The sequence below is a fragment of the Misgurnus anguillicaudatus genome, chromosome 21, assembly GCF_027580225.2.
Source record: "Misgurnus anguillicaudatus chromosome 21, ASM2758022v2, whole genome shotgun sequence".
Taxonomy (NCBI): Eukaryota; Metazoa; Chordata; class Actinopteri; order Cypriniformes; family Cobitidae; genus Misgurnus; species Misgurnus anguillicaudatus.
Genome location: NC_073357.2, coordinates 13512522 through 13537538, shown reverse-complemented (window position 1 = coordinate 13537538; position 25017 = coordinate 13512522). Strand labels below are relative to the sequence as shown.

The 25017-nt window shown below is 37.2% G+C and overlaps 2 protein-coding genes across 5 annotated transcripts in view; both read right to left on the bottom strand.

Moving 5' to 3' along the window:
• Positions 1–3863, bottom strand: part of LOC129425400 (uncharacterized) — a 29689-nt gene extending 25826 nt beyond the window's left edge. For all 3 annotated transcript variants that reach the window (XM_073859601.1, XM_073859604.1, XM_073859603.1), the window contains exons 1-2: positions 3639–3863; positions 2155–2199 (exon numbers count right to left, since the gene is read on the bottom strand). The gene's annotated coding sequence lies outside the window, so the exon portion shown is untranslated. The remainder of the gene's footprint in view (positions 1–2154; positions 2200–3638) is intronic.
• LOC129445969 (histone-lysine N-methyltransferase SETMAR-like) overlaps positions 1–18669 on the bottom strand; it is a 125069-nt gene extending 106400 nt beyond the window's left edge. Inside the window, exons 1-4 of one of the 2 annotated variants that reach the window (XM_073859684.1) lie at positions 18383–18669; positions 18067–18277; positions 17934–17984; positions 12984–13034 (exon numbers count right to left, since the gene is read on the bottom strand). In XM_073859684.1, coding sequence (XP_073715785.1) covers positions 12984–13034; positions 17934–17984; positions 18067–18277; positions 18383–18426 — 357 coding nt within the window. In that variant the 5' untranslated portion in view covers positions 18427–18669. The remainder of the gene's footprint in view (positions 1–12983; positions 13035–17933; positions 17985–18066; positions 18278–18382) is intronic. The other variant, XM_073859685.1, reaches the window with a different exon arrangement.
• Positions 18670–25017: the final 6348 nt, after the last annotated feature.

The window sequence follows — 25017 nt, the reverse complement described above, 5'->3', positions numbered from 1 at the left end:
TTATAATTATATATAATATAATTATATTATGCTAGATTTAGCAGAAAGCACTATACACATTTATATAGTGTGTGTGTGTGTGTGTGTGTGTGTGTGTGTGTGTGTGTGTGTGTGTGTGTGTGTGTGTGTGTGTGTGATTTAAATTGTTCAAGAAAAATACAGCAGTATCGGATCGGCAGGTATCGGAATCGGCCGATACTCAGAATTCGGGTATCGGAATCGGATCGGAGATGGAAAAAGTGGTATCGGTGCATCCCTAAATATAATAATACTGGTCCTGATTTACAAAAAGCCATCACAATGCTTTCATCACATCCTCACTGAGGGCTACAGCTTCCTAAGAATGAAATCCTAGAACCACACCTGCTTTTTGCTTTGTTGCAATCACCTAAAATCTTAGCAGTGGCAGCTCGTGACTACTCTTACGAGGATGCACTTATTCAAAATAACTGTTCGGATTGTCATGTGTGTGGTTCCCTTTTTCAAAATATGTGTCCTGCGTGTGGAGAGATTCTGGGTGCATCACGTGTTTTGTCAAAATAAATGCCTGCTGCACACGTGTCAAAACTGTTTATGATTAAAGAGACGCTCACATTCCCTAAATACACGCAGGACACTCCCTTAAAAGAATAGTCAATTTTCTTAAAAGAAAAATCCAGATAATTTACTCACCTCCATGTGATCCAAAATGTTGATGTCTTTCTTTGTTCAGTCGAGAGGAAATTATGTTTTTTGAGGAAAACATTGCAGGATTTTTCTCATTTTAATGGACTTTAATAGAGCCCAACACTTAATACTTAACTCAACACTTAACAGTTTTTTCAACGCAGTTTCAAAGGACTATAAACCAGTGGTTCTCAAACTGGGGGCCGGGGCACCCAGGGGGGCCGTGAGATGGTGCCAGGGGAGCCCCAGTCTTATGACATTTTATAAAATAAATTAATTTATCATGAATTCTGTGCAATTAAATGTAAAAAAAAAATTAATAAGAAGACTAGTAACCAACAGCACTACGTATCATTTAATATGTTTTGTTTAATTAAAAGTTGAGTTTTAGAACAGTTTCTTGTCATAAATTTTCTTTGGGGGCCATAAAGGAATGTGCCGTACACAGAGGGGGCCACACACTGAAAAAGTTTGAGAACCACTGCTCTAAACGATCCCATACGAGGCATAAGGGTCTTATCTAGCAAAACGATTGTCATTTTTGACAAGAAAATATGCACTTTTAAACCACAACTTCTCGTCTATATCCGGTCCTGTGATACGCCAGCGCGACCTAACGTTAATGCGTAGTGACGTAGAGAGGTCACGTGTTACATAAAACGCACCTTTGCAGACCATTGTAAACAATAAACTGACACAATGACATTAATTAGTATCATTCAACATACAACAACTTCGGAACGGTCCTCCTTCTCCACACTTGTAAACACTGAGGCGTAGTTTCGCGTTCGTCCTCTGTGACCTCTTGATGTCATTACATATTGTGTGAGGTCACGCTGGCGTATCACAGGACCGGCTATAGACGAGAAGTTGCGGTTTAAAAGTGTATATTTTTTATTTTTCTTGTCAAAAATGATGTTTTGCTAGATAAGACCCTTATGCCTCATTTGGGATCGTTTATAGTCCTTTGAAACTCTGTTGAAAAAAACTGTTAAGTGTTGAGTTAAGTATTAAGTGTTGAGCTCTATAAAAGTCCATTAAAATGAGAAAAATCCTGCAATGTTTTCCTCAAAAAATTTCTTCTCGACTGAACAAAGAAAGACATCAACATTTTGGATGACATGGTGGTGAGTAATTTATCAGGATTTTTCTTTTAAGAAAATGGACTATTCCTTTAACAGTAAACTCTGATTACGCATGAGTTTATGCGAGTATCTGGCAAACGCGGGCGTCTCTTTTCAAGTTCAAGGCAGCAGGCACTTATTTTGGCATGACACTTGAAGCACACACGATCTCTCAAAGCGCAGAACACATATTTTGAAACGACGAACCACACACATGACAAGCTACATACATGTTGTGATGAACTTCGCATCGTGCGCTTCAAAAAAAGAAGTCACCAGCACACTGAATCTTAGTCACACCCAAAACTGATTCTTTTTGGCTATACCACGGTTTATGAACAACTGTTAATCATGTGTGACATACCTTAATGTGAGTTCAAGATTTTTACTGAAATGAAGTGTCGAGAGCCTGTTCAAAACAGAGAGACAAACACACATTCAGCACATTAAAACAGAAGTAACCTGAATTAACAAATAGTCTACTTTAAAGCTGTGTTTGTGGTATTAAAAGGTTCAAAGGGGCTCATAACAAATCCAAGAGGACCACAAAGGTATTCTGAAAAGCCACACCAAACAAGCTTATTTATCTGCATGTCATTCATGTGACAGCTTCTATTTTACAATTCAAGGGAATTATTGGTATTATAGATCGATATACACCTAGTTCAGTGGTGAGCAAACCTTTTAACTCATAACGTTTCAAAACACAGGTGAGGGCCACATATTATGTTAATGACAAATTTCCTAGAACTTGAAAGCCTTTATTTTCATTATACTTTTTCTGTATAAATTTAGCTTTGTTTACACCAAATGGACAGATTTACTAGTATTGTATTATAGGAAATTAATTATTACCCTGCTTTTAAGAAAGCTATGCTTATAAATTGTTTAATCATGCTTCATTTTCTTAATGGCAAATCATTTTACATGAATTGCTAGAAAATTATTACACAACATTAAATCACCAACAAAAAGGAAGTTAAAAACAAAGGAGAGCAAGTTGTGGTCTTTAAAAACATCAATACTTTTTGGTAAATCACACATAACTTACTGCTTTTTTGTGTGATGCTGGTTATTAAGTATTTTGCTGTCTATTCTGTGTTATACACATAACATTCTGTTGCTGCACTGGTGCGCTCATTTTTCAGTCATTCGTGTCGTAAACTCTGAAGACTAGCGACATCTATTGGACTTTAATTGCATAAAATGTAATTAGTCGGGACCAAATTAACATTAAACGAAATATTTAATGAACTTATAAACTCTTTCGCGGCCCGGATAAAAGTGACCGGTGGGCCGGATGTAACGTTAGTTTCGCCACCCCTGACCTACTTCGTCCTGGAAAAGATTTCCGTTTAATCCAAACCACGGGGAGCACTAGCACTACACATTGCACATATTTCCCGCTGGACAATAACAGTTATATGTAGAAAAAAATAACTACTATATACGTTAAAATAAACGACAACGCCACAGCCAGCCGCCTAATAGCAAATAGTAACTATGACAGGATAATACTATTATTAATAGAACATTGTTGCTTTTCTGTCAATTACTCCACATATTTACAGTAACATTACACACTGAAAACATCTAACTTTGGTTAAAATCAGTTTAAATACCGTCAAAACAAATTGCAACTCAATTCGTGTTCATAAGCACATTCATGCGTTAACAGTCATCTTATAAAAAGTAAACACGACCGTTCGCTAATAAAGTTAGTTGCTAATGAGCCACAGACTTCACCCGTGCTGTAGTACACCGAGTGCCTTCCGTTACTAGTAAATTTAAAGTGTCACAGAATTAACAAAAATAACTTTATCAAAATTTACCTCATGCAAAAGTTACCTGAAAACAGCAAATCTCCTCTGGCATCCGCGTGCAGAAAGATAAGCGCGGCATCGGCCTCTGGCAGTGCGCCGCCGACCCAAAGCCGACGTAAGGGTTTGATGACGTATTTCACTGGACTGGAGTTCTTTCGCCTATGCCTGGCCGACAGTTTTTAGATGTATATGAAAGCCGTCCGACGTTCCGTTTTTTGGCCGACATCGGCCAGACGTACGTGTGCTGTCTGGGTATTAACGTAGAATTATGCTCTCTGTGTGCCTGAGGTGGAACAGTTCAAGTCAGAAACGGAGATGGCAGGCCAGAGCTTGACATTTGTGCGATCATAAAAACACCTGCAAGGCCTGAAAGAGATCAAGCTTCAGCCAAGTAAGAAAAAGTAACGCAAAAGGAAAGTAAGCTTTACTTTCCATGAAAAGTAACTAACACAATTAGTTACTTTTTTTGGGGAGTAACTTAATATTGTAATGCATTACTTTATAAAGTAACTTTCCCCAACACTGGTGCAGTAGCAGTGTCCAAAAAATAACAAATTTAAGAGAAAATAGCAAACATACAGGAGCTTGAGTGATCTTGAAGCATGTAGTAGAGCTGAAAGTTTGAAAATGGGGTCCTCAGGAATGCAGTTGACCCTGTAGTTGTCTGATTTTATTTCTTTTTATAAATATCTGACGGTAGTGACGAATATGTATAATAGTAAATATTGTTCAAAACTCACTGTTTGTAGTTTTTAATACATATTACAATGTACTCTTTCATGTGTAAATATATTATTCAATTCAATTATTACTTTTGGCTTTTTTAATCAAGTTGAAATGATTATCTCTTTACCAAGGACAGCTGATTTTGTAGGCAATTGTCCTGCATATAATCATTAAATTAATAAAAAATCAAAATAAACCTATAAAAGAACCTACATATGTGCAAAAGACCCCCTGATTATAACATTGATTCTCTGCCTGTATTCTGTGTATTTTTGTTATTTGAACTTGTATTTTGTTATCCTGCTCTGTTCTGACTTTTATTTTGAAATACATCATGCCATGTCACAGTTCACACTTTCTGTCTGTTTTGTATTTAAGTCACTTCCTGTACACCTGTTCCCGGCTGATTATTACATCGCCAATACCTAGTCTGTTCATCTGCCTGTTTCTGTACCTGAATCTGTTATCTGTTTATCTGTTACCTGGATCTGCCTGTGTTTTTGACTTCTGGCTGTATTTTGGATTTAATGCCTGTTTGCCGCCTGCCCTGATATATTTTGCCTGTCTTTGGATTACGATTGTGGATTTACCTTTGGATTTGTTTGCTGGCCCTTATTGGGATTTTACACAATAAACACCTTTTGCACATGGATTCTCCTTTTCTCCGCTTTCTTTAAAGCACCCGTTACAGAATAATCAGCCTATACCCGGAATCCAGCAAAGGTCAGTATTCTCCCACCAGCACCATGAAGCCTGTTTTTTCCCTGCTTGCACTCCGTCAGAACCACCGGCCCATTGAGGAATATGTGAGTGATTTTTTGGACTTGAGTAATCAGGTACATTTTGACGAGGACACTTTAAAACCCATTTTTTACAACGCCTTGGATGAATGGTTGCGCTTGTGTATGCCCCATGATATGTCTGACTGGTCCCTGGAGAGTTATATTGACTTTGCTCTGTTGTTGTGTGGCTCTCCCTTCACGGTGGGTGTTGCGGATAGCAAACCAGAGGCTATTCCCAACACGCCACGCCATGTCCTGCCTGTTATGCCCACACCTGTACCAGTTATGCCTGCTCTGTCTATGCCTGTTCACAAAATGGCCACCACCATGCCTGTTCACAAAATGGCCGCCATCCTGACTGTTCCCAAAATGGCCGCCATCCTGCCTGTCTCTGCACCTGTACCTGTTTTTGAGAAAACCACCACCATTCCTGCACCTGTACTTCAGATAGCCATCACAAGCACACCTGCACTCATGAGGTCTATTGTTCACCCAGCACCTGACGTCAAGATGGCCGCCATGCCTGAACCAACGACCACAGAGGTATGTCCCACTGACTTGCTACTGCCTGAATTTGCCATAGCCCTGTGGTGCGTTTGGTCTGCCTTCTGCTCTGTTGTTCCCGAGGTTCCTCAAGGCCCTGCATCTGAACCATCGGAACCATCTGATCCGTCCGACTCATCTGATTCGCCCGACTCATCTGATTCGCTCGACTCATCTGATTCGCTCGACTCATCTGATTCGCCCGACTCATCTGATTCACCTGATCCGCCCGACTCATCTGATCCGCCCGACTCATCTGATCCGCCCGACTCATCTGATCCGCCCGAGGCGGAGGCCGAAGTGTACTCTGACCCTTCCTCTCCTTGTGTTCCAGGTCTATTCCTGCCCAATGATCAAGCTCCATGTCTGCCCCTTGATCCTGCTCCATGTCTGCCCCATGATCCTGCTCCAAGCCCGCCCCATGACCCAGGTCCAAGCCCGCCCCATGACCCAGGTCCAAGCCCGCCCCATGACCCAGGTCCAAGCCCGCCCCATGACCCAGGTCCAAGCCCGCCCCATGACCCAGGTCCAAGCCCGCCCCATGACCCAGGTCCAAGCCCGCCCCATGACCCAGGTCCAAGCCCGCCCCATGACCCAGGTCCAAGCCCGCCCCATGACCCAGGTCCTCTATTGGACTTTGTAATTTGTATGTTGGGCTCTGGGAGTCGCCCTTTAGAGGGGGGGTTATGTAAGGTTTTGTTCTGTGTTTGCTTGTATTCTGTGTATTTTTGTTATTTGTACTTGTCTTTTGTTATCCTGCTCTGTTCTGACTTTTATTTTGAAATACATCATGCCATGTCACAGTTCACACTTTCTGTCTGTTTTGTATTTAAGTCACTTCCTGTACACCTGTTCCCGGCTGATTATTACATCGCCAATACCTAGTCTGTTCATCTGCCTGTTTCTGTACCTGAATCTGTTATCTGTTTATCTATTACCTGGATCTGCCTGTGTTTTTGACTTCTGCCTGTATTTTGGATTTAATGCCTGTTTGCCGCCTGCCCTGATATATTTGGCCTGTCTCTGGATTACGATTGTGGATTTACCTTTGGATATGTTTGCTGGCCCTTATTGGGATTTTACACAATAAACACCTTTTGCACATGGATTCTCCTTTTCTCCGCTTTCTTTAAAGCACCCGTTACAAAATGTTATTAATTTCCAACAGAATTAGCACTTTTCTTAGTGGGACATGTTTTTGCCAAAGTTTCAAGAATCAGTAGTGTGAAATTATGCCTAGTTTGTAAATTAATCAACTGAAAAATTAATTTAACAAAGAACCAAGTTCCTGATGTGGTCTAGAACTTAATTAAAAATACATTTTATCCACTCTTTCCTAATGTTAGGAACACCCTTCTCTGATGCAAAAGAACAGGACATAAAACCATAATGCTGCCTTCACGTGCTATCGTAATTATGGTAAATACCAAAATTCCACTTGGAAAATGCACATGAACACCCTCATGTGGTATTTTCCACTGGGCAACTCGTAAAATATTTTGATGCCCGAGTTGCCGAGATGAGATTACCTTTGACCTTTTTAAAATGGCGGAGAGCAGCAGCAACGTCGTGAATGGTTGATTGACAACAAAAGCAATGGTAAATACCAGTTTACAAATGGAAAAAGCACTTGAACGCAGCAAACTGGTAAATTCTAGTTCACAAATGGAAAATGCACTTGAACACAACACGCTAGTAAATACCAGTTCACAAATGGAAAATATCATCTTTCCCATAGCACGTGAAGGCAGCATAAGGGTGAAGATTTTTTTTATGCACACCATCTCAATATTTTCTCTTATACTTTTTTGTCAGGTCCCAAGCAAGATTTTTGCTATGTAAATGTTATGAATATACAGTATGAGAATGTTCATCATTTAAGTAAAACACAAGGTTGTTCCATAAATGTTTTATGCTAACATTATGAAAACATTCAGAAATAATAACATTATATAAGGACCTTTTAAGGAATTTTTTTCTAAGAATATTTTCTAGCAACATTATATAAACATTCATCAATTACAAATAACGTCCTAAAGACGTTCCATGAATGTTGTGCTAAGAACGTTTTTTATTAACGTTATAAGAACATTTATCAAGTACAAATAACGTCCTAAAGACGTTCCATGAACATGGTTCTAAGAACGTTTTCTATCAACATTATATAAACGTTCATCAATTACAGTTAACGTCCTAAAGACGTTCCAAGAACGTGGTTCTAAGAACGTTTTCTATCAACATTATATTAACATTCATCAATTTCAAATAACGTCCTAAAGACGTTCCATGAACGTTGTGCTAAGAACGTTTTATATTAACATTATAAGAACATTTATAATGTACAAATAACGTCCTAAAGATGTTCCAAGAAAGTTGTTCTAAGGACGTTTTCTATCAACATTATATAAACGTTCATCAATTACAATTAACGTCCTAAAGACGTTCAAAGAACGTGGTTCTAAGAACGTTTTCTATCAACATTATATAAACATTCATCAATTACAAATAACGTCCTAAAGACGTTCTAAGAACGTTCGTCTAAGAACGTTTTTTATCAAAGTTACAAGAACGTTAACAACATTCAAAGGACGTTCCAAAAACATTCTTATAAAAACGTTTTGAACTAACATTTACACAACTTTTGAAGAACGTTAGTGAATGTTCTGGGAACGTTCCCTGTTAGCTGGGAAGGCCCTATTTAATTTATATGGCATTTAAAAACCGTTTAGTATCCTTTCAATAACATAACCAAACAATACACTCTCTGTATGAGTGCATTACAGTTGTTTTACTAAAACTGAACATAAAAGCCAACATTCATCACTGCTGCAGTGTATAAATCATCTTACATGTACAAAGTCTTGGCGAACATGTGCACCACCTGCTGGTCAGATCGATTAACAGCAGATGAGATTATACTCGGTACTCTACTGCTTTTCCTGCAGTTCCCCGATGTTAAATGTTGAAATCTGTACGAATGAATTTTTGGACTTGAATTTTTGGACGCGAATTTAAATGGACTGAAAATTGCCTGCTGAATATTTTACGTTGTATTTTTAAACAGACCGAATATTTTAAAGTGAAATCTTAAAGCTGAATGTGGACTATTGAATTTTTAATACAGAAAATATACACGCATGTTGAATTTCAGCCCTTAAAAATGCAAAACCTAAAAATACAATGCATTTTTTTCAGGTAGTACAATTCAACAGGCTATTTTAATTCTAAAACTTTTGTCATAATATTTCTTCCATATACGTGACTCAGCAGTAGACTGCAACTTTACAACACTTGTGTGTGTTCACTCATGGTATATGAGGACACATGTGACTGGGTGATTCTCACGAAACCATTGAAACACCACAGCACTAATGATTTTAGCTTTAAAATGTGTAATATAGTAACATTAAAAAGCATCAGAATTAACACAATACTGTGTTCTACCTTGCACAATGTGTGATTTCAACATAAGAATTTATAATTGTAAATTTTATCTCATTTTCTGCTGAAATTCTCATTACCGCAATGTGTCCGGCTGTGTTTGAACATGCTTTATGTTGTAATTTAATCAAATTAACACAAAAATATTAAGAAAAAAAATAAATGGATGTTTTGCTAGACTACTTAAGATGACAGAAAAAATATTTACTGAATATTCATGTATAATAATAAAGAAGAAAAATTAGGAAAATGATGTGTCCATGCCTGATGTTCTCATCCTCCGCAACACTTTTTGAGAACAGTTTAACTCATTCACCGCCAGCCTTTTTGAGAAAAGTTGCCCACCTGCATTTTTGTGATTTTAACAAAATATTCACAAAATTCCTTGCAGGAAAAATTATTTTCTATAAATATATAAACATACAAATTATATCAAATTAAAAAACAGACCCTCTGCTTTCAAACAAACAATAAACAAACAAACAAACACACAAAATGGGGAAAAAACGTTTCATTATATATTTACTTTTTCTACTTAATTTACCACTGAAATATGGATATTTCTCTTCAAAAATACAATATTTTGAGCAAAAAGCTTAAAAAATTGCGTTTTTGTAAAGAAATTTATGTTAGAGATCAGACTCAGAATGACTATCAAACATAAACGCAGTTAAAAAAAATCATTAACTCTTTTTAACTTCTGTTTTTGATAAATTCGTTTTGGCGCCACCTAGTGGATAAAAGCGGTATTACACTTTCACTTTGAAATTCGTCCAGAAAGGCACATTTATTAGTTAAAGGGGGGGTTTAACACTAGCACTACCGGAATTCTATAACTACTAGAACTGCCAATAGCGGTCATTTTGACTGTTCATACCAGACAGCAGTGCATGTCATTTTTGTCATGTTATATTTACTTCAAAGCTTCTATGGTCATGTTTTATGAAAAATGTGGGGTAATTTAAGCATACATAATATAATATATTCGTGATATTATTGTGTAAGAGCAACTAGACCTCCCACAAAAGTGCATGCCACAATTTGCTTTCCGCAATTTGCATCCGGCAAGCTGGAGATCAAAGTTTTTCACCGCAGTTAAAATGTTGTTTTTGAAAGTCTAAATGTCAACAAATATAAAATAAAGCAGAATATTTCGTTAGATAAAAACATATTGTGAATTTTGGAAATGATTACATCTGTCTTTATTCAATACATTTTGACTTTTGGAGTTTACAATGCTTTAGCATTATCGGAAATAATTGACACACGAATCGGAAACAATTTTATGCAGCCTCTAATGAAATCTAGAATGAATAAATAGTTCTGTTATATTAGGACAGATAATAAACATTTTGACCGAACTGTCAAGAGACCAAGAGACATCGCTCTCTGCTCCTCCATCAGACTCTGCATCATCAATGTTCTCAAGCAAGGATAAAACCTCAGTGACAGTCATTTTCTTTCTTGTTGCCATTTTGACGGTAAAGCTAAGTTTTAGCTTAGCAAAAGCATACAAAACTGCCAGAGAAAGGTTGCTAGGCAACAGCTACGCACATCTTTAACGGCGGGAAAAAGCGCTGAGGAGATAAAACGCCTGTAATATGTGCGGTCAAATTGACCGCTATGGCCATTAGAGGTAGAAATACTCAGAACTCGTTTGTGTTTTGTAATTTTAATAAAATAACAATGTTAAAATAAAATTTACATTAATTTAAGAAAAGTCATGGAACTGTAATTATATGGGTTTTATTTCAACAAAGTTATTACTTTGCAAATCTTTAAAACGGTCAAAATGACTGCCTTGGTAGTTCTAGTGTTAATGGTATTTCAAGCATTCTGACTTATTAACACAGTTATAGAGTTGTTTCCTCATGCTAAACGTAGGCAAAGTGTCAAAAATGCAGTTGGGCGTGTTTCAGAGTATTTCTGTGCCGAATGCACTTCGCCAGGGTTTGTACAAGTTTCGGCTAATTTTTTTCGATTACGGTTCTAATTGACGTTTCAGGGGTTTTCGATACGTATCACTTCTTTATATGGGCTTCCGCCGGAAAACTTCCCCCGAAAACCCCGCCCAGCCGTCAGTCAGCGGGAGACGCTAGAGCTTGCTAACAGCTTATCACGCCACTCAGCCTTGTTTAATTTCAAAAGTCAACAATGGCACAACAAGAAGTGTGTTTTTGGATGTAAGGAGAAGACATCCAGCCTTATGGAAACAATGGATATAGTTTATTATCCGGATTAGCAGCGGAGTTTTGCGTGTGTGTTTGATGCGGTGGATTTTCAGAACCGGGTCATGACGAGTTACACGTGGTAAGTAAGACTTCTGTCTTATGTTGGAAATAGGCGCGTGTATATTATATAAATGACACGAACATGTAGTGAATCATAAGTTAAAACAGTGTTGTATAGTGTTGTATGACTCGTACTCGCTCCTCCCGTGTTATAACTCCTCCTTCTGCATTTTTTCGGACGTTATCGGAAAGATTCGGTAAAGCTAATCTTTCTTTTATAAATCTGATTAAACTAAAGACTCTTCAGAGATATAAAGGATGTCATACTACTCCATAGGTACTCCAGATTAATATCAGAAATGCAGAAACAGCGTGTGTTACGTGAGCTTTAAATATGAACTCATAAATGACGAAATAACTTGTCAATGGCGGTGAATGAGTTAAGCACACATACAGAATTTTAATAAAGTTTGATTTTGAGTGACCAAGCACATGGACCAGTTACTTCAAGATGGCTACCAGGTTAGATCATTTTTTTACAGTTAATTTGAAATATTGTCTTGTCAGAATGCTTACACGACATTTTGATTATCATTACCGCAACAGATGCTTATTAAATGTTAATTTAATTAATAGAAGCATAATACTTTGATTTTAAATGCATGTGCAGAATCCCCAAATTATGTTCTTTCAGGTTTGTCATGTCATTTTGAAAATATGTCAGTGTTGATGTTTTCTGACTGTTGCGGAAATGAGATTTTTTTAGGACTAATTTTTAAAATTATGTTACAAAAAGTGTTAAATGATAAGTAAAAGTTTTTAAATGAATGTTCCCATTTACTCCAGACTTTGTTTTTCAATGTCTGGTGGGAAAAAAAGTAAATGTAAGCAATTTTTAAATTTTCATGCATGACATTTTTAAAACCAAGTTTTCGTGAGAATTACCCGACTATTGTACGTGACTCAGCAGTAGACTTTAACTTTACAACACTTGTGTGAGTTTACTCATGGTTTATGAGGACACATGTGACTATTGTACGTGACTCAGCAGTAGACTATAACTTTACAACACTTGTGTGAGTTTACTCATGGTTTATGAGGACACATGTGACTATTGTACGTGACTCAGCAGTAGACTATAACTTTACAACACTTGTGTGAGTTTACTCATGGTTTATGAGGACACATGTGACTATTGTACGCGACTCAGCAGTAGACTTTAACTTTACAACACTTGTGTGTGTTTACTCATGGTATATGAGGACACATGTGACTATTGTACGTGACTCAGCAGTAGACTGTAACTTTACAACACTTGTGTGAGTTTACTCATGGTTTATGAGGACTCATGTGACTATTGTACGTGACTCAGCAGTAGACTGTAACTTTACAACACTTGTGTGAGTTTACTCATGGTTTATGAGGACTCATGTGACTATTGTACTTGACTCAGCAGTAGACTGTAACTTTACAACATTTGTGCAGGTTTACTCATGGTTTATGAGGACACAAGCCTTTCAGTATACTGTTAACACACCAGTGTTTTAACAAGTTAACTGCTGAATCACATTTAGTAGCAATAAGAAAATTTCACTTCAGATCAAATTTTAACATGTGTGAAAAAATTTGACAAAATAATTAACAAACCTCTTTAGAAGATGTGTCGTCACTTCCTGCAGCTACAGGCTCATGGACAAGCTGGAAAAAGAAAAAAAGAGAAATGAGCTATAATGACTTTAACTTTACAACACTTGTGTGTGTTTACTCATGGTTTATGAGGACCCATGTGACTATTGTACGTGACTCAGCAGTAGACTATAACTTTACAACACTTGTGTGAGTTTACTCGTGGTTTATGAGGACTCGTGTGACTATTGTACGTGACTCAGCAGTAGACTTTAACTTTACAACACTTGTGTGTGTTTACTCATGGTTTATGAGGACTCATGTGACTATTGTACGTGACTCAGCAGTAGACTTTAACTTTACAACGCTTTTGTGTGTTTACTCATGGTTTATGAGGACACAAGCCTTTCAGTATACTGTTAACACACAAGTGTTTTAAAGTGCCCATATTATGAAAAACTCGCTTTTTCTGGGTTTTGGGGTGTTATTTTGTGTCTCTGATGCTTCCACACGCATACAAACTTGGAAAAAAAATCCATCCATGCTGTTTTGAGTGAGATACAGGTTTCTGAATGTCCTCTGCCTTGAGTCTCAGATTGCACGAGTTTAAACTCAGCTCCGAAATGACGTAACTAGCCGTTTCGTCACATTCCGTTTGAATTTTTCCGCCCACCACCCCACTCGCAGGTCTTCACCCACCAGGTAGCTAGAGAGCACAGAGCAGTACCTTCGCTGATATCCTCTGTACTGTTATCATGTCTCACAGAAATAACAGCGTTATTTGGATATTATGGATTATACTCCCGCCTACTTTTAAAAACAACGTTTTTACGCGTGTTTATTTAAACCTAAAATGTGATCTCATATACAGTGTGTTACGACGCAAATAGTCCTCAGATTGTAGGCGATAAGACATTCATGCGAAATCTGATGTAAACAACAGACTATATTTCACGGATTATACACATTTTTGGACAAAAAAAGTCATAGGATATATTTTATTGGACTTACTTTATGGATCATTTACACATCTGAAACAGACTGGATTCCATTCGCGATCATTATATCAACACAAAAGGTAAGAAGTCACGTTATATTTTGCATGTTGTCATCTTCTGTCACAAAATACTCCATTTATGATGCTAGAGCATCTGTATCTCAAAACAGAGATCATACACTGATGCTAATCCTGTAAATTATACCATTTAAATGTATATGTTAATATTATTGTTTGTAGACAGTAACTTAGGCTATATAGATATTTTTTGCAGGCTAGATAGTTTGCAGTGTGGTTGCGAAAGTAAAAAAAAATTAACTTTTTTTTTTACAATTCTACATGAACTAAGTAATAGTGCTTTGCCAAAGTAAAAGTGTTTTGCCAAACTAACTGAGACCGGGCCTTACCGACACAGCTTTTCTGACGAGGCTAACGTACCCCCGAGTCTCTTATAACTTTACGGTCCGGACCTCCCGCTAGCTTCTAGCAATTAGCACACGGCCCACAAGTAGTATACATCCCCCGCCGGGTCTTAATTTCTGTAATTTGCGAAAATAATGCGTTTGAAAATGTTTTATAACGGGAATATTGGTCCAGGGAAAATGAGTGTATTGTTGAAACTGCTAACGTTACATCACAATTTACTCTGGAATCATTATGTGTCATGAGTTTCTTCTCCTGGAATGTACTTATTAGTGATACTTTTTGCTTGATTTGTCTGTTGGCAACATAAACCGTTAATAATAATATATGAAAATAATAGAAAAGTATGGTATGTACTGCTCACGATATCACTGAGCACGCGCACATGACGTTAGTAGTGGGGCTTGGCCAAAGGAGCAGCAGCTCATAAATATGTAATGACCACCTCAAAACGGCACAATCTGAAAGGCTACTAGAGATGGGTAACAATCTTTTCCTACAAGTTATTTCGAGCAAACAACTTTTGAAACATGTTTTATGAAACTCATACACCCATTTAACTTGTGGAAAAGCAGTCATAATATGGGCACTTTAACTAGGGCTGTCAATAGATTAAAATATTTCATCTAGATTAATCGCATGATTTCATGAGTTAACTTGCGATTAATCGCAAATGAATCACACATTTTTATCTGTTCTAAATTTACCTAAATGTAAATGTTCGAGTTTTTAATGCTCTAATCAGCATGTTTTGGTCAAATATATATGTTATATGCAAATGTATGTTTACAACCGCCTGTTTACATTTTCAACAGAACCATCAGCCATAGTTTTATATATGATTTTCCCTTTAGAAGACCATGTTCTTTCTCCATTTCTGTTTGCTGCTGCATCATTTGTGACCTGTGCTGGCAAATTGTGTTGGGATGAGCAAATTTTCAAAAATTTGTTATTTATATTTTAACATTCTCTATAAAAAAAACTTCAAAACAATGCATGATTTGTTGGAATCTGACAAAGCATGACAGAACTATACCTGTTTACGCAGAGCAAAATAAATATCAAATTATGTTAAATATATGTTTTTCTTTTACTGTTTAATTTTCACATTGAGACAGACCGCTTTAAGATACTGTAGGCCAATGCAAGAGTTTAATATAATGTTACACAACAGATACTTTTCCTCAGCAGTAATCCAAACATTCACTTCAGATATAACAGATTATAGGTGCTACCTGCGTGAATTCTTGTCAAAACAGATATTTTTAAAACTGTAATTTTGTGTTAGATGTCTATATATCGGGGTCACGCACTCGCGTGTTTGTGTGCATACGCTTCAGACGTCTGCGTCAGACATTTGAGTCTTGTCACTCTTAATAACTCTTTTAACATCAGTTAGGTCCCGAACTTTATCTCTCTTAATAATTATTTTAACATCAAGCAAGTCTTGCAGTCCATTTTCTATAATTTCTGAATGCTTTAAAAACAAAAACAAAAAGTGAAAGACGGCGCATCTTTGCTTTAGATTATGGATTTGGGACGGTACACCTCTCAGAAAACATAAAAAAAGATAATTTAAGATATTTAATGACCATTTAAAGCATTGGATTAGACGAGAGCTTAATGTTCTTATTTTTATGAAAACCTCCGACTCATCTAGACAACGCGGGTCACTTGCCGCGTCTCAATTAATCCAGCTGTGGGTCAAACAGAAATTACGTTAGGGATGGGCAATATAAACGATATGCAATATAAACGATACAAAATTGGCATACGATAGTTGATAACGCAATCTACCCGCGAACTTTAGAGCCACTAGCTGCAGCTGAATAAACATGGAAAGCGTCAGCGAAACAGAGGAGCTTGTGAAAAAGACTGATGCAACATCTATTATTCGGATTTAAGCGTCAAACAAGCAGCAGGAAAATATACTCTTTAGAGCAGGGGTTCTCAAAGTCCGCACTCCGGTCCGGGTCCGGACCCGCGTCCACTTCATATTACAAGTGCATTAATTTCTATGTGATTGCTAAATGTGTGCATTTGCTTCTTTACAAATGCATATTAAACTTGTAAACCATTCGTTTCTTTTTTTCTTTTTAGATTTAAGAGTATTCCTGGTCCGAACATAAAACGAGTTATTTAAAAATGTCCTGTGTGACGCTGTAGCCATCACACCCAGATGTTATGCACAGCTACTTCATGTACTACGGCTTATCAGTAGGTCCATATCAATCTGAAATCACTGTTGGTTTGAGTCGTTTAAAACATGCATTTTAAAAAGCAACACTCGTCAAACATAATCACTATACATATTCTTTATTATCATGAAAATACCTGAAATGGTTTGAAGAACAGCAATAAAAATATGTCCTTAAGACATTTCCTGGAGCTGCGTGTGTTTGGTTCTTCGTCTGCAGCGCATATTAAGTTTATGCCGGAGAGCGCCCCCTGGCTTTTGGATGTAGCGGCATTTCACCGTAATTCATTGAGAAGCATAGTAAGCATTATCAGCCAATTTATAGGTGCACCCCTAATTTAGGTCTGTGTCTCTGCCTACCAACCATACTTTTTTGCCATGGTTTATGCATCTGATAGAGAACAAACTGTGCCATTTCTCTAATTAGGTTGCTCTGTATTTTGCACATGGTTACTTTTGACATATTTCTTGTTTATGTTTAAAAAATAATTTTTAGTTTAAATGCAAAATACACTTATGTTTTTCCCAAACTATTTGTGTTGATTTGTTATATAAACAAATTATTTAGATAAAGTTTTTTTGGACCTATGTAAATGATGAGAATTCAGATTTGGACCTTTGAATGTAAACTTTGAGAACCCCTGCTGTAAAGAAAGGGGTGTCCAATACGGCAATGCTGGTAGATCGCACATAAGTTAACTGCTACTCCACGCGCGAAATTGGCATTATGGTCTAGTAATTGTGAAACATGCAAATATATATATATATATATATATATATATATATATATATGCAGTATAGTCCTCACAAGCCTTTAAAGTGTTTAGTGTTATAAAAATAATTAACTGTGTTTTTTAGCAGATAGATCTTGTCAGCTTTATCATTTTAAAAGTAGATCACCACATAAAAAAGGCTGGACACCCCTGCTGTAGAGTGTGTCAGCCAAAGTTCCAGCTTAGAGAGGTAACAAGACTAATCTGGCCATAACGGTTTACTTTTACTTACTTTTTTAGCAGTTTGGCTTTTCTAAGGGTCTATATAACCTGTTCTGAAATGAGTCTATTGAAATTGTTATATCCCAATACATATCGCTACCGCAAGAGGCTGCAATGTATAACGCAATATGGATTTTAGGCCATATCGCCCATCCCTAAATTACGTGTTGCGAAAATCGCGCGTTAATAAAATTTGTGGTGTTAAAATGAATTTGCGTTTACGCTTATTAACGCATTCATTTTGACAGCCCTAGTTTTAACAAGTTAACTGCTGAATCACATTTAGTAGCAATAAGAAAATTTCACTTCAGATCAAATTATAACACGTGTGAAAAATTTTTACAAAATAATTAACAAACCTCTTTAGGAGATGAGACTTTACTTCCTGCAGCTACAGTCTCATGGAAAAGCTGGAAAAAGAAAAAAAAATGTTATAGATACAACTGGATGCTATTATTATAATTACTTCAATAACATCTGGAAATATTCTACCTTGCACAGTTCCTGCCGACAGCAAGAACGCCACGGCAAGTCATGTCCTCCATAATCATAAGTTATCTCTTCACCTGGATTTATGTCTTTTATAGAAAATAAACAAAGATGAGGCTTTCCTTCTAGTTCAATTTTTTTCATTTTGCCATTTGGCTGTTCACTGTCATTTACGAGCCTTCCAAGTGAGCCGTCATTAAAGGAGGCATCAATGGTATATGGAAAAAAATTTAACAAAAGTTTACTAAAGTACATCATTATATCAATACATCATTAGTAATTAATGTAATCTGCCTCAAGTAAAATACAGGCTACTCACCAGTAGTCACGTCCTCTGTGCTTAAAAAAAGTATGTATAATCATTTATTTTTTTTTCAAATTTCCGCTTTTCCAATAAAGTTCCTTTATATTGGAGAATAAAGGAACCCTTCAAGATAAGTGTTTTTGCAAACACACCCCGACCTAAATCAAATAAAAATCAAGAGAAAGTGTTAAACAATTTAAACTATGTAAAGCAAGCATTTGATTGGCCAAGGACAAAAAGAAGGAATTAAAAATTTTGGAAAAAAATAAGAAAAAAATCAAGAAATTACAAGCATATTAAATAGAAAAGAACCAAATTATAAATAAAGTAAGGTCTAACAGTAGCATTTAGGTACTGAAATAGAATCAAATGAATAATAACAATTATTTCAATCTATAAACAAAATATAATTAATCTTTTTAAAGCTAATAAAGTGATTTTCTTCTGTAGTTTGATTAACACAATGACACAAACAGAATTCTACAGTTATAATGTTTTACAACATTTTGTGTCTCGACTGATGACTTCACGTACCGAATGTAGTCAATCTGCGCATCCTCAACAAGCACGTGTATTATGAAAAACACAGAAAACGCAGATGACATCAAAGTAGCGCAAGAGCGATTCTGCAAAAATACTTCCTTACGATTTCTATAATCACTCTCGTGGTACTTTGATGTCACCTGCCTGTCGGTTTTGCAGCGCTGTACAAACCTAATGTCTGGGATACATGTTGGATGACGATGAAGCGGGCGTCTACAAACAACATGCGCATACCATGAGCGATTTAAATCCGATCAGGCAGGGCCGGAGTGGGGCCACTTTTCAGCCCGGGAGTTTCAGGCCCAAGACCGGCCCACTTTTTCCATAGTGTTATTCCAAATTAGCACTTTTTTCAAATTGGATAAATAAAGCAACAGTCCAGCTCTTACTATAGTTTCTATTAATATCATGGTTAAACAAATAGGGTAAAAGTTAAATAATATTTCACTTAAGATGAGAAGTTAACAAAAATATTCCTCTACACTCTAAAAAAGGCTGGGTTATTTTTTACCCATAATGGGTAAATATTGGACAGAACACATGCTGGGTTAAAAATAACCCAATGTTGGATTGTTGTTATGCAACCGTGGATTAATAATAACCCAACAGTTGGGTTAAAACAACCCAGCATTGGGTCAATTTTAACCCAGCAGCGTGTTCTGTCCAATATTTACCCATTATGGGTCAAAAATAATCCAGCCCTTTTTGGAGTCTATTCCACAAGAAAAGGTTGATAAATTATTAGCATTGCTAATGCTATGAGGGATGATTAATCAGATGCAAATAGAAATATAAAACCCAGTCCTAATTAAAAAAAACAAAAAACAATTTGACACAAATATTGAATCCAATATTGGGTAAATATATAGTGATTTATAAGCTTTTTTTTTCGGCTGGTCATTTTTGACTGGGAACACAAAAGGTGTTAAATGGTTCTGAACACAACCTGAGGGTTAAATAACTTTAATTCATATTGTTTTCTCATGGCCTCCTCATTTTCAGCGGCAAACTGGCTTATCTGCTGCTCAGAAGCTGCTTGCATAATATTTGCAAAGTCTATGAATCGCCATGTATACACAAAAGGCTAATATTTTTTGGCTTGTAAATAGTTTGACAACGGTATTAGCCGAATAATTACGTTGCTAATGCTAATCATTACTAGGCTTATTTCTCTTTAAGTTACCTGTTGTTGTCCTCTTGAAAATAAATCTGTAAGTTTGGCACATTTGGCAGCATCTTCCTCCAATGGATTTTTTCTTCAACCTGTTTTTTACGCCCTCCTCCTCTCAGACGCGTATTGTTACGGTAGGGCCGGCCCAGCCTACCGGAGAAAGGTTTTCTTGGACGTGCTATGGACCAAACCAACTCTATGGGAGGGGAGGGGGAAACTCCCTCACATGGTACAACCCTGTCCCAATATTTATGGACCTAACTGTAAAATATTCACGAGTCTTTTATGCAGAGTCGAGTCAAGTCTGAAGTCATTTCAGTTCGAGTCAAGTCCATAAAAATGCGACTCAAGTCCGAGTCACTAACTCGAGTGCCCATCTCTGCTGTACAAGTCACAGACAGTATTTCTGGTGGACCATTGTGTATCTAGTATAATAGAAGTCAACGAAGTAAGAGAGATTTATGGGCAACACACACACAAAGAAAAACTTACCTTTGATGGGATTAATAAAATTTTTTGTTATGTTGTCTTTGTCCTTGCCCTTTTGTATGTGAATTTCGGCATCCTTCTGAGGATTTGGTCCTCTTGTCCGATGACTTCGATTCACTACAAGATATCATGTCAAGTACAGTGGCGGCTGGTCACTAGGGGGTGCCGCCCCCTTAAAGCTGGCCAGAGAGGAAAGCTACTTTAACATGTTATCAAAAAGTTAAATATATAGTGCAAATTAATACAAAATAAATTCATTTAGTTGTACTATTTCACTGTTAGTCATGTTATAATTTATTTAAAACAATTAAAAATCGCAACTGAGTTCGTTGTGTGTGTGTGTGTGTGTGTGTCATGTTTGTGTGTCTGGGGCGCACCCCTAATGAGTGTCTATGTAGGTCAGGAAAAATGGTAAAAACATGCGACCTGAGGCTGAGCTCTAAGTGGCTGGTTTCGGATCCGCCCTGGGGCGCAGGACTGTGCGCCCCAAACACTCCCAGTTATGTTGAAAGCGAATCAATATTGCTTTTAATGGTTTTTACCTCCTGTGATTGGATCGTTCGAAGAGTCTCATAACCACGTTGGAGATTGCCGTGTTAACTGATAGCTACAGTACAGATCAGTGAAAGCAAGTGAAATATCTTGAGATGAAGGAAAATATGCTTTTATCCTTACAAAATCACCCTATACAAGGTATTTAATTGATGAATAAATAAAGGATTAAGAAGCTTGGACCAGATCGACCAATGGAGTCAAATGATGGCAGTCTGTGTTCTCCACCACTTCTCATGGCAAACGGAGTTGGCTAGCTGGATATCTTGAAGTCTTCTTGAGTTTTATTTTTTCCTAGCTGTTTGCTGTTTTAAAGTCTGAATGCGTGATAGACGTGCACAACATGAACTTTTGTGGCACGTTTGAGCTTGTGTTGCGTGGACATAATGAGAGCGAGAGCTCATATAATTCGGTATATTACGTGGCTTGGTCAACTTTGTTGTTAGGGGTCAAGCACCGAAGGTGCTGAGACACCTATTGTTTTTGTCAGTATTACTATTATTATTATATTTCCCCAATGGGAGTCTATGGCAGCCCTATGAACTGTACATAGGAAAATGATCAAATTTGGCACAGTTGTAGAGGTGGTCCTGAAACGTCAAGTGACCAAAAATGGGGTCTCTAGCACTAACTCTATAGCGCCACCAGCAGTGCAAAAATTCAATGTTCAAATGGTTATGACTGCTGATCCGCTTGATCTATAAAAATTCTACTTAGTACACGTGATTGCTCTCCTCATGCTTGTTGTTTTTAATGCCTTACAGTAAAACTCCACCCATTACAGTAGCGGCCATTTCGAAATGTACAGTATTCCGTTTATTCGCTACTCCTTCTTCAAACTTGGTTCAATTGTTATGAATTTTGGCACAGATGATCTTTGGAGTTAGCCGCACAGAAATGACCGAACAGAATTTTGATATTTATCTTCGTTCAAAAAAAGTAAATGCGCAAACTTAACAAGGTTGATGCAAAAATGGTTCTGAAGCTGTAGCTCAGTCATTCTTTGATCAATTGAAATGAAATTTTGTACAATTCATGTGGACCATGAACTTGGGGTTCATGCCAAATTTGGTGACAGCACCACCATGAGATCATGAGATATGAAAATAGGCTATTTTTGCCCATAACTTCTGAACTGTTTGTCAGAAAATTGTGATCTTGACGTCTATGGATTGCTTACCTCATGCCGCATCTGTCGATGTGTATTATGCCGGGTTTGACCAAACCGCCTGTCCGCCATTTTGAAATTTCACATAATTTGTTATATTTTTTGAACTATTGGACATATCCACGCAAAAATTAGTAAGGAGCTTCGATATGATGTCCTGAAGGTACGTGGGAAGTCAGAGTACAGCGCCACCTAGGGGTTATAAACTATAACAGTTCTTATGGAACTGCTTATAACTTCTGAATACTTTGTCTGATATTAATTTCTTTGTGAAATTGTATTCACTGGTTTATGCCGATTGCAACGATGCCTTGTTTGTCATTTTCCAACATTCTGTTCATGTGTTATTGTAAAGCATATGGTAGATGATTTTTTCGCTACTCCTTTTACAAATGTTTATTTTACGCCAGGTACTGCTCGTATAATGTTTGGAGCAATCCGCACAGAAATGACCGAACAGATTTTTGATATTCTGTTCAATTTCTTAGAAATACCACTCCAAAGTTGACCGTGCCTGTGACATTGTCTATTTGTCATAGTAAATTAATGTGACTGTATATTACATTGTATAGCATTACTATACAGAATGATGTTCTTGTCTTCAATCTCATTTGAGCTTTTTGATTCTCATATACATTGTATTTCTGATAGTTCTGCTCTGCACTGTCAGTTCTGCATCTGTGTTGATTGGCATATGTCAATCCTTGAAGCACCTAAGCTGTTTTTTTGCTGCGCCTTGAGCTGTGTTAACTGAGTTGCGCATCTGGTTAATCACATGCCATGAGATTCTGAGGTCATGGGTTCGAATCCCATGTGCAGTGGTATTTTGTTTTGTGATTCTCATACTATACATTGTATTTCAGTTATTTGTGCTCTCTGTTGTCATTTCTACACTTTTGGTAATTGCTGGATATCAATGTTTATAGCTGTAAAGCTGTATTCTATAGCTTGGACACACCAACTCAGTGGTTTAATCGTTTACTCAGTGGCGCATGCAGTTAGTGCGATGCTTTGGGAACCTGAGGTCATGGGTTTGAATCCCAGCTCTTACTTTCACTTATTGAGATTTCCTTTTGTGTTCCCTTTAACACGTTCTTCTCGACCTGTCTGGTTTTCCACATGTCTTATATTTTTGCCATCTTTTCTGTAGTTGCTCCGCACTGCAGTGGTTCTGCTCTGCATTTGCTTTGCTTCGGGTTCGGGCTCTGTATTGCGCGCTTTCTGCGCTTTGCGCATTTGCTGCGTCGTGTGGTTTTTGCTGTGCTTTGGGTCTTCATTGCGCTGAAGGTGCTTGACCCCGCAATTGCTGCTTGCAGCTATATTTAGTTTTGTTGTTGTAGAGCACTCACGAGAAAACCACTGTTTTTAAGGAAACTTCACAAACCGTGAGCTGATGGACTGTATGTAACAGTTACTTAGTCTGTTGTGAGGGGAAAATGTGCTTGTGCTATTGCTATAAAAGCAAAAAGAAACGTACGAGCCTGTGATTAGGCAACTTTAGTGTCTCTTTTTGTGTGTATTCGGTCGCGTTAAACGAAAAGTCTTTGACAGAGAAAATTTAAGCAGGATAAAGAAAAATATGAGCGCCATTTTGGCATATTGCCCATACAACTCAACTTGAGAATGTAATTCCTATGTATGTCCAGTTGTAGGCAGTGTGCTGCTCAAATGACGCCCTGGTTTCTAAACATTCTCGCGATATTTTGATGTCATACACTGATTGGTCTGCGCATGGCTGCTGAAGTTAAACACTACAGGAGCGCTGCAACAAGACGCATGTCTAAGGTAAAGATACAAAATCTAATGACAAGAGTCTGCATTAATTTGCCTTCATATGTTTATTACATAAGATGGTTTCAGATGAGTTTAGTTCAATTCAGATGTTTATTGATATTTTAATCGCAGTAGTATTTTGTTATTTGATTTGTTCATATTTGCCTGTTGAATAATTTCGCGTTAAGCACCTCCCCAGTTTTTGAGCGCGGCTCAATTTGATGACACCTTAAGCGTTGATTGGCAGCGGCAGTTGTTGTTCCAGGAACAACATTAAAAAAGTTGGTCTGAGGACATCAGCCACTTGGCAAAATCAGGACGTGCTTGCCTGTTCAGCATAAAGCTCCGTGTTTTATTGCCTCCGCTGTCACTGTGAGAAAAAAAAACATTAATTCATCTGCTTCGTGTGATGGTAAAGTGATGCACGGTCTCCGTTTATCTGTTCTCTAAACAAATGAATAAACACATTTGACTTGTATGCTCGTCTTGTAAGTTTATGATTAGAAATGGACATGTGAATGAAAATGAAAATAATTAAAACATGAAATGACGGATAATAAATGACTGTGAAGGACTCTTTACAACGCTGTTTATCAAAAAATAACAGAGAAAATGTCTATCGCAACCTCTCTGTGTGTGTACGTGTGTGTGTGCGTGCGTGTGAATGATTACTTTGATATTAGTTAATTACAGATTCATAGTACATTTATTTCGTGCGTTTGATTTCAACTGTAACATTTTCAGCATTAAATGCTAATGATACTCATCACCTGATAAATGGCTATTAAGAGTACTGCATTACTACAGTAAAAGTTTGATTTTGAGTGTGTTTGCACCCCCCCCCCCCAAATTTTTTTAGCACCAGCCACCACTGGTCAAGTAAATCTTTACAGATAAACAGTATAATATTAATAAAGTGCTTAAGTTGAGAGAATTGGGTAATGCTTTGTTTCA